The sequence below is a fragment of the Ranitomeya imitator genome, chromosome 4 (genome assembly GCF_032444005.1).
Source record: "Ranitomeya imitator isolate aRanImi1 chromosome 4, aRanImi1.pri, whole genome shotgun sequence".
Taxonomy (NCBI): Eukaryota; Metazoa; Chordata; class Amphibia; order Anura; family Dendrobatidae; genus Ranitomeya; species Ranitomeya imitator.
The window spans coordinates 520,620,039-520,631,367 of NC_091285.1; the positions used below are offsets into that span (position 1 = coordinate 520,620,039).

At 39.5% G+C, this 11,329-nt stretch overlaps 1 protein-coding gene across 1 annotated transcript; it reads left to right on the forward strand.

Moving 5' to 3' along the window:
• Positions 1-3,041: 3,041 nt before the first annotated feature.
• Positions 3,042-4,503, forward strand: LOC138674579 (putative olfactory receptor 2B8). The gene has a single exon (XM_069762396.1). The coding sequence runs from the start codon at positions 3,042-3,044 to the stop codon at positions 4,011-4,013; it is 972 nt and encodes a 323-aa protein (XP_069618497.1). The 3' UTR covers positions 4,014-4,503.
• The last annotated feature ends 6,826 nt before the right edge of the window (positions 4,504-11,329 follow it).

Genomic DNA, 11,329 nt, shown 5'->3' on the forward strand with positions numbered 1-11,329 from the left:
GGGATTGACAAGGCTATAGCTAGGTGGCTAGGTGGAATCAGTGATCGTACTCGAAGAGTGGTAATAATTTGTTGCACATCCAATTGGAAAGTGTTTTAAGTGGGGTACCACAAGGCTTTGTCCTGTCTCCAGTATTGTTCAACATTTTTAGAAATGATCTAGATAAGGGAACTGTAGGTAAACTAATCAAATTTGCAGACAATGCAAAGCTAGGAGGAAATAGCAAACACTATAGAAGTCAGAGAAAGGATAAAGATGCCTTCACACATAACGATTTCGTTAATGATATCGTTGCAATGTCACGCTTTTTGTGACGTAGCAACGATCCCGCTAACGATCTCGTTATGTGTGACAGTGACCAACGATCAGGCCCCTGCTGAAAGATTGTTGGTCGCTAGGGAATGATCAGGACCTTTTTTTGATCGCTGATCACCCGCTGTCATCGCTGGATCGGCGTGTGTGACGCCGATCCAGCGATGTGTTCACTGGTAACCAGGGTAAATATCGGGTTACTAAGCGCAGGGCCAAAAAACAGTACATACTCACATTCCGATGTCTGTCACGTCCCCCGGCGTCAACTTCCCTGCACTGACTGTGAGCGTCGGCCGTAAAGCAGAGCACAGCGGTGACGTCACTGCTGTGCTCTGCTTTACGGCTGGCGCTGACACAGTCAGTGCGGGAAGCTGATGCCGGGGGACGTGACAGACATCGGATGTGAGTATGTACTGTTTTTTTTTTTTACTTTTACAATGGTAACCAGGGTAAATATCAGGTTACTAAGCGCGGCCCTGCGCTTAGTAACCCGATATTTACCCTGGTTACCCAGGGACTTCAGCATCGTTGAAGACAGTTTCAATGATACCGAAGTCTTTCCCCTGATCGTTGGTTGCTTTAGAGAGCTGTCTGTGTGACAGCTCCCCAGCGACAACACAACCACTTACCAACGATCACGGCCAGGTCGTATCGCTGGTTGTGATCGTTGGTAAGTCGTTTAGTGTAACGGTTTTCCTTTAGGAAAGACCTAGATAAGCTTGAACAATGGAGAGTGACTCGTAGAATGGTATTTAACAGGGAGAAATGCAAGATTCTACATCTGGACAAGAAAAGCAAAAATTATATCTATAGAATGGAAGGAATAGAACTAAACAACAGCATGTGTGAAAAACACTTGGGTATACTAATAGATCAAAGACTGCACATGAATCAACAGTGTGATACAAGAGCAAAAAAAGGCAAATACAGTTCTAGAATGTATTAAGGGAAGCATAGAATCTAGATCACATGAAGTAATTATCCCCCTCTACTCCTCCCTGGTCAGGCCTCATCTGCAATATTGTGTCCAGTTCTGGGCACCACATTTTAAAAATGACATTAAAAATCTGGAGCAAGTTCAGAGCAGAGCTACCATGGTGGTAAGCGGACTGCAAAGTATGTCCTACGAGGAATGATTAAAGAATCTGGGAATGTTTAGCTTGCAAAAAAGGTAAAGAAAAGTCTTAAAAGCTGTATAAAAATATCTGAAGAGATGTCACAGTGTAGAGGGATTCATTATTCTCATTTGCACAAGGAAACACGAAAAGCAATGGGATTAAAGTGAAAGAGAGAAGATACAGATTAGATATTAGAAAAAAGTTCCTGACAGTGAGGGTGATCAATGAGTGGAACAGGCTTCCACGAGAGGTAATGAGTTCTCTTCAATGGAAGTCTTCAAACAGAGGTTGGACAGACATCTGAGATGGTTTAGTGAATCCTGCATTGAGCAAAGGGTTGGACACAATGACCCTTGAGGTCCCTTCCAACTGTAATATTCTATGATTCTATGATATATGTTTGTGTGTGTATATACCGGTGCTTCTCACAAAATTGGAACATCATCAAAAAGTTAATTTATTTCAGTTCTTCAATACAAAAAGTGAAATTCATATATTATATATAGAGTCATTACAAACAGAGTGATCTACTTTCAGTGTTTATTTCTGGTAATGTTGTTGATTATGGCTTACAGGCAATGAAAGCCCAAAAATCATTATCTCAGTAAATTAGAAAACTTTATAACACCAGCTAGAAAAATGATTTTAAAATCTGAAATGTTGGCTTACTGAATTGTATGTTCAGTAAATGCACTCACTACTTGGTCGGGGCTCCTTTTGCGTCATTTACTGCATCAATGTGGCGTGGTGTGGTGGCAAACAGCCTCTGGAACTATTGAGGTTATATGGAAGCCCATGTTGCTTTTTGTTACAGCCTTCACTTCATCTACATTGTCGGGTCTGGTGTCTCTCATCTTCTTCCTGACAATACCCCATAGATTCTCTATGGGGTTAAGGTCAGGAGAGTTTGCTGGCCAAACAAGCACAGTGACATTTTTGTTTTGAAACCAGGTATTGATACTTTTAGCAGTGTGGACAGGTGCCAAGTCCTGCTGGAGAATAAAATTTCCATCTCTAAAAAGCTTGCTGGCAGAGGGAAGCATGAAGTGCTCTAAAATTTTCTGGTAGGCGGCTGCACTGACTTTGGTCTTGATAAAACACAGTGGACTTGCACCAGAAGATCACATGGCTCTCCAAACCATCACTGATTTACTTTCATCTGAAAATAACACCTTGGACCACTGAGCAATAGTCCAGTTCTTTTCCTCCTTGGCCCAGGTAAGATGCTTCTGGCATTGTCTATTGGTCATGAGTGGCTTGACACAAGGAATGCGACACTTGTAGCCCATGTCCTGGATAAATCTGTGTGTGGTGGCTCTTGAAGCAATGACTCCAGCAGCAGTCCACTCCTTTTTGAATGGAGGGAGGCCCAGACACATTTCTTACACAGGTGCCCTAAGCAGTCAGTGTCCATCCCTGCTGCGATTAATAACCAAAGTTTAATCTACTGTAATTATTTGTAGAGTAATGTTTTTCAACTAACATTTTGTGCTCAGCAGTTAACTTGACCTTATATATACTGAAGATTAATGGCTAGATGCATAGATATTATTGCTCATTTTTTTTCTACAGGAGGCTGATGTTTCTTTACATATTAGAAAGTGGAAGAGAATGATTCTCCACAATACCAGCACTGGAATGAACATATCCAAGAAAAAGTTTGTGGATGAATTCATTCTTCTTGGGCTTACCAGCCGGAGGAATATTCAGATAGTGTTATATTTTGTATTTTTATCATGTTACATGATATCACTCATTGGTAACATAATGATAATTACTCTCCATGGAATAAGCCCCCGGCTTCATACCCCTATGTATTTCTTCTTGAGTAATTTATCATTTTTGGATATCTGGTGCACGTCAAGTGTAATCCCCAAAATGCTCATTAATTTCTTGTCTGTGAGAAAAAGCATATCTTTTAATGGTTGTGTTGCTCAGATGTTCATTCACCTCTCTCTAGGAGGGACAGAGTGCTACCTTTTGTTGTCAATGGCCTACGACCGGTATGTGGCTATTTGTACCCCATTACACTACACTAATATTATGCATACTTCCTTGTGCATTAAGATGGCAACTAGTTCCTGGGCTGGAGGAATAATAAACTCCATTGTACACACAGTCTTTGCATTACAATTGCCCTATTGTGGTCCCAATGTAATAAATCACTTTTTCTGTGAGGTTCCTTCAGTCCTAGAGCTGGCCTGTGCAGATATATCTCTTAACAAGACTGTTATTTTCTTCTTTGCTATGTTGGTGGTGATGGGTCCATTTTTCCTTATCCTTATTACATATGGTTACATCATTTCCAGCATACTGAAGATAAGAACATCTGTAGGATGGAGGAAACCCCTCTCCACATGTGCTTCACACATTATAGTTGTATCCTTGTTTTATGGCACCATCATCTTTATGTATATGAGGCCTGGATCAACCCATGTAGCGAACCAAGACAAAATGGCCGCCTTGTTTTACAGTCTTGTAACCCCAATGCTGAATCCTTTAATATACACTTTGAGGAACAAGGATGTTGTTGGAGCATTTATGGACATCACAAGAAAAAATATTATGTCAGACAAAAGATAATAAGGATATTAATTCCATAATCAAGAGGGGAGAGTTGCTAAACTACATGCACAATCAATCTGACCTAATTTGCACTAGCACGTAGTAGTCGTATTTTACTCTGTTGACAAGCATCGCAGCAGGCTGGCCTTCTGTTTGCTAGAATGGGCATGTGACTGCTAAATCAATTAACATCAGAAATTAAATTGATTTGATACAAAGTGAATTTGTATAAAATGTTTAGGAATTTGTTGAACTTGGAGAACTCAAGCAATGTTTGATTCATTTTGTATGAATTGCGTAAAATGAGCCAGGATGGCTCACAGGACATTTGGCATGGCTGGTCTTCCCAATAATGCCTTCAAGTTATCAAATCACATTCTATAGCACAACCAATCTGAGCCACTATATAAGCTTGGGCAGGAAAGCAGCATACATTTTAGGGATTAAAATAGCCATTATAAAAGCACAAGCAAAGAATACAGCAGCCATTTTGGATTTAATATTGTTAGTGAAAAAACATCAAACCACAAGCTTAGACATATAGTTAGGGACAGAAAGTCATAAGACTCTGAGCCAAGTATGCACTTCATAAATTACGGTACATATTTTTGCACCCTTATTTTATTAGTCAAATTTGACTTGCGTACAGGCCACATCAATGCTGCAGCCTGTTGCTGCTGTTCTGTTATTGTACCTAGCATTTATTGGTTTATCCTGTATGAGTATCGTGAAATTGCAGCTCATGAAAAGTTGATTCTAGTGTGGTAAAAAAAATGTATGGTAAAAGAAAACCTAGCAATGGCAATGTTAAAAAAAACCTCACAGCACATCATCTGGCATTATAGCAGTAGCTCCAACATCACTGATACCGATTGTCCAGGCAGCAGAACAACCAAATTCAGGTCCCAATTGTCCTTTTTTGATTCTGTTATGCACATTAGTTGGGAAGAAGTGGATAATGTTATGGACTATATAACATATTGATCATCCCAAACACAGCAGAATTATGTTACCTCTGACAGTGACACCGTCAGCTTGAGTCAGTGTTCTGCATATTATTCCTTCTACTTCACCATTGCAATACTGAACCTTTTGATTATAAGCTTTCAGTTCTAGCAAATTCATCTCTGTCTTTTCTGACTTTCATTCTCTTAAACTGCATCACTCTGGGTGCTAAGGAAGATATTTTACACTATTTTCCAAATTCATAAGTTGCATGAGAACATTCAGTGTTTGGACTTAGATGAGATGGGGTCAAGGATGAGAAAGACATAACTCAAATGTATGTATAGCTGTGGTGGCAGTAGTAGTGGCACTCTGAGTCAGGGGAAATTTAAATCTAGGTAATAATGAGGGGGGCAAGGAGCATAGCAAATTTCCAACTATGAGTCACCCATATCGGGAATGATGAGGATGAATATGTGGTGGACAAGATCTGGGAATCAGATGGGGTGACAAAGATGTGATATCATCAGTAGAGGAGGCATTGGCAACAAAGAGTGGAGCCAGTGTCCGGCCAAAGGTTCTTCCAAGGATAGATATACTTCTGAGGATGTTCCAGAACAAATCAACTAGGAACCATGACTCTTCAGCAGCGCATATAATATCTACTACTCACATGGCAAAAGCAAGCTTGTCAGAAATATAAGTAATTTTTTTACAAATTGCCAGAGACAAATAATTACCAACTAAAGATTCCTAAATGTAAAATTTAACTTTAATGATTATGTTAACATATCAAAAAAGGGAGAAAAAGTGCTCAATTGAAATCACAAATACTGTGATGGTCATTTATTCCCTTTATGTCAACATGTGGTCGTTCTTTTTGTTGAGAAAGAAGTTCTTGTAACTTCAAAATGCGCAATTTATTGATAAACAGCACAAGGACTGATGTCTCTTCAATCATCAAGCAGCGCAGAGGATTTCCACTAAATATCGCTTCTGGATAAAAATCAGAAACCAGCTGTGCATCACCATCCCATAGGATAAGCACATCATTAATGTACCTACCCCAAAATAATATGTGACTGGTGTAAAATAAACATTTAATCACAGAAAACATTTCTATTGGCAATTGTAGACTCTATAGTAGGGCACTAATAGCACTTATATCTTACATATTGAATAACATTTTCCTTGCTTATCTGATGCTCATTAATCCCTTGAGCTTAGTACCATCTATTTAACTTTTTACCTCTGCTTCTGCCACAGCTGTATTTTATTTTATCATTCTGTCGATCTAGATCCGCACTGCATAGTGCATTTGATTCTCATACAGATAGTTGATGTTTATTTTTATTTGGCACTTTGTATTTTTATCACTACAATAGATAGGTTATTTTTGGATGTTGTGCATTGAATCAGACATCTGACTGTGATTTACTTATTTATTTCTTGCGTAGTTTGATTATATATACAGTACAGACCAAAAGTTTGGACACACCTCCTTATTTAATGATTTTTCTGTATTTTCTTGACTATGAAAATTGTACATTCACACTGCAGGCATCAAAACTATGAATTAACACATGTGGAATTATATACTTAACAAAAAAGTGTGAAACAACTGAAATTATGTCTTATATTCTAGGTTCTTCAAAGTAGCCACCTTTTGCTTTGATGACTACTTTGCACACTCTTGGCATTCTCTTGATGAGCTTCAAGAGGTAGTCTTTTCTTTGTAGCGCTTGATGGTTTTTGCCACTGCACTTGGGGACACTTTCAAAGTTTTCCCAATTTTTCGGACTGACTGACCTTCATTTCTTAAAGTAATGATGTTCACTCGTTTTTCTTTACTTAGCTGCTTTTTTTCTTGCCAAATTCTAACAGACTATTCAGTAGGACTATCAGCTGTGTATCCACCAGACTTCTGCACAACACAACTGATGATCCCAACCCCATTTATAAGGCAAGAAATCCCACTTATTAAACCTGACAGGGCAGACCTGTGAAGTGAAAACCATTCCCGATGACTACCTCTTGAAGCTCATCAAGAGAATGCCAAGAGTGTGCAAAGCAGTCATCAAAGCAAAAGGTGGCTACTTTGAAGAACCTAGAATATAAAACATAATTTCAGTTGTTCACACTTTTGTGTTAAATACGAGAATTCCACACGTGTTAATTCATAGTTTTGATGCCTTCAGTGTGAATGTACAATTTTCATAGTCATGAAAATACAGAAAAATCTTTAAATGAGAAGGTGTGTCCAAACTTTTGGTCTGTACTGTATACGCATGTGGTCAAAATTGTTGGTACCCCTGGTTTAATGACAGAAAAATGCACAATGGTCGCAGAAATAACTTGAATCTGACAAAAGTAATAATAAATTAAAAATCTATGAAGATGAACAAATGAAAGTTAGACATTGCGTTTCAACCATGCTTCCACAGAATAAAAAAAAAAAAATAAAACTCATGAAATAGGCCTGGACAGAAATGATGGCCACTTAACCCCTTATTGACAGAGCCAATTTTGTGCTTAATGACCATGCCAAGTTTTACAATTCTGACCACTGTATCTTTATGTGGTTATAACTCTGGAATGCTTCAACGGATCCCAGTGATTCTGAGAATATTTTTTCGTGACATATTGTACTTCATGTTAGTGGTAAAATTTCTTCGATATGACTTGCGTTTAATTATGAAAAAAATAAAAATATGGTGCAAATTTTGAAAATTTAGCAATTTTTAAAATTTCAATTTTTATGCCCTTAAATATGTCAAATAAAATACTTAATAAATAACATTTCCCATATGTCTACTTTACATCAGCACAATTTTGGAAACAAAATTTTTGACCAGCAATTTCTCATTTTACCAACAAAATTTACAAAACTATTTTTTTAGGGACCACCTCACATTTCAAGTGACTTTGGGGGGTCAATATAACAGAGAATACCCAAATTTGACACCATTCTAAAACCTGCACCCCTCAAGGTACGCAAAACCACATTCAAGAAATTTATTAACCCTTCAGGCGCTTCACGAGAACTAAAGCAATGTTGAAGGAAAAAATGAACATTTTACATTTTTCACCTAAAATATACTTTGGAACCAGTTTTTTTATTTTGACAAGGGTAACAGGAGAAAATGGACCACAAAATTTGTTGTGCAATTTCTCCTGAGTATGCCGATACCCCATATTTGGGGAAAATCCACTATTTGGAAGCATGGCATGGCTCAGAAGGTAGGGAGCAATGTTTGACTTTCTGAATACAAAATTGTCTTGAATCAATGGTGGCGCCATGTCACGTTTGGAGACCCCTTGATGTACCTAAAGAGTGGAAGCCCCCCAATTCTAACTCCAACCATAACCCTAACACACTCCTAACCATAATCCCAACCCTAACCAAAACCCTAACCACAACTCTAACTCCAACACACCCCTAACCCTAATCCCAACCCTAACCAGAGCCATAACCACAAACTTAACCCCAGCACACCCCTAACCCTAATCCCAACCCTAACCATAACCTTAACCAGAAACCTAACCCCAACACACCCCTAACCCTAACCGCTATCCCAACCCTAACCCTAGCACCAACCCTAGCCCTAACCCTAGCCCTAAGCCAAGCCCTAACCCTAACCTTAGCCCTAACCATAACCCTAACTCTAGCCCTAACCCTAACTTTAGCCCAATGCACTTTAGCCCAACCATAACCCTAACTTTAGCCCTACTCACTTTAGCCCCTCACTTTAGCCCAACTCTAAAGGTACCGTCACACTCAGCGACACTGCAGCGATATAGACAACGAGCTGATCGCTGGAGCGTCACTGCTTAGGTCGCTGTAGAGACGTCAAACACAGCAACTCCAGAACGATGCAGGAGCGATCCAGTGACGTAACAGCGACTCACTTATCGTTCTCGCTGGTTGTTAGCTCCATGTAAAACATTGCTGGCATCGTTGCTTTTGATGTCAAACATGACGATACACGCCGACCTGATGACAAAATAAAGTTCTGGACTTCTTGCTCCGACCACCGATGGCACAGCGGGATCCAGATCGCTGCTGCATGTCAAACACAACGAGATCGCTATCCAGGACGCTGCAAAGTCACGGATCGTTGTCGTTCTCGTTGCAAAGTTGCTGAGTGTGACGGTACCTTAACCCTAATAGAAAAAAATGTAAACAAATATTTTTTTTATTACTTTTAGCTAACTAAGGAGGTGATAAAGGGGGTTTGATTTACTATTTTTTTATTTTGATTACTGTGATAGGGTATATCACAGTGATCAAAATTAACTAAAAGGAAAAATTTCTTATTGTTGCCAGTTGCTGACAGGCAGATCTCGACGGGCACATTGCGCATGGACCCAACAGTTTCTCCATGAAGGAGACGCCGGCAGCCTGGGGGACTTCACAGGGGCATGCAGGGACACCAGAGGTACCAGGGGGGATCAGAGGACCTTATTTCTCTCTCCTCTGAAGTGCAATCACATCAGAGGAGAGAGAAATTAAGTGGAAAATCTGACTTTTTTCGCGGTCGCCATTATACCGTTAATAACGGCGATTGCAACACCGGGTTCGGTTAAAACCCACCTGAATCATGTTCTCTGGGTAGCCGACACCGCGGAGAAATTCCAACTCTGGGGGGCGCTATGCCCTTATACCTTAGCACCATTAATTAATGTCGTTGTGATTTAAGTCCCCTTAACTGCCACCGTTGAAAAGCGTATCGCTGGTCATTAATTGGTTAATAATTTGTTGTATAATCTTTTGTAGTAATCACTGCAATCAAATGATTCCTGTATCTGGCAATGAGACCTCTTCACCTCTCAACAGGCATTTTGGCCCACTCCTCAAGAGCAAACTGTTCCAGTTGTCTCATGTTTGAGTGTTGCCTTTTCCAGATGGGATGTTTCAGCTCTTGTCAAAGATGCTCAATAGCTCTTAGGTCAGGGCTTATAGAAGGCCACTTCAGAATAGTCCAATGTTTTCCTCTTAGCCATTCTTGGTTGTTTTTAGCTGTGTGTTTTGGGTCATTATCTTGTTGCAAGACTCATGACCTGCAACTGAGTCCAAGCTTTCTGACACTGGGCAGGACATTTCTTCCTAGAATCCCTTGATAGTCTTGAGATTTTATTGTACCCTGCACAGATTCTAGAACCCTGTGCTAGATGCAGCAAAGCAGACCCAGAACATAACATAGCCTCCTCCATGTTTCACAGTAGGGACAGTGTTCTTTTCTTGATGTGCTTCATTTATCCATCTGTGAACACAGAGCTGATGTGCCTTACCAAAAAGTTCAATTTTTGTCTCCTCTGTGCATAGGATATTCTCTCAGAAGCTTTGTGGCTTGTCAACATGTAGTTTAGCAAATTCCAGTCTAGCTTTTTATGATTATTTCAACAATGGTGTCCTCCTTGGTCGTCTCTCATGAAATCCACTTTGGCCCATACAACGACGGCTGGTGCGATCTGGCACTGATGTTCCTTGAGCTTGAAGGTCACCTTTAATCTGTTTAGAAGTTTTTCTTGGCTCTTTTGTTACCATTTGTATTATCCGTATCTTTGTTTTGTCATCAATTTTCCTCCTGCAGCCACATCCAGGGAGGTTGGCTACAGTCACAGGAACATCAAGCTGCTTGGAGATGGTCTTATAACTTTTACCTTTAACATGTTTGTCTAGAATTTTCTTTCTAATCTCCTGAGACAAATTTCGCTTTCTCTGGTCCATATTGAGTGTGTATCCATGTCACCAAACAGCACAGTGAGTATCTGTAGCCCTATATACAGGCCCACTCACTGATTCCAAGATTGCAGACACCTGTGATGCTAGTTAGTGGACACACCTTGATTTAACATGTCTCTTTTGTCACTTTATTTTCAGGGGTACCATCATTTCTGTCCAGGCTTATTTCATGAGTTTTATTTTTTTTTTAATTCTGTGGAAGCATAGTTGAAAAATCAATACCTCTATATCCAGTATTTTTCATGCATGTTATTTCATTGGATTTCAGTGCAACTTTTTATCCTAAGTGACATTGCAAAACGTAGGGTCTAGAAGGTTAGACATTGACTCTACTGTGAGCATTTTAAATGTTTTAAATGTGTGTTCTATGTCTGTCTTTTTCTGATTGAGATTGTTTATAAAATCATGGTATTTCAATAGTGATCCCTTGGTGTTGCTTGTTTTTTCCCCTCTTTTTTAAACTCATAATATTTTGGCATTCATGAGGTTGTTCTCTTTTATCTAAGGTGGTGCCTCTGTTCCATACTATTTTCAATGCTATGACATCAGTGCATTGGTCTGCCCTGAACCTATGGACTGTTCAGGATCCTGGATCAGTTGAGTATAAGATTTTTTTTACTTTTATTAAAATTTGTGGGATAAA

What these genes read in the sequence shown, in the direction of transcription:
- LOC138674579 (XM_069762396.1), top strand. Translation starts at nt 3,042, where the DNA reads ATGATTCTCCACAATACCAGCACTGGAATGAACATATCCAAGAAAAAG.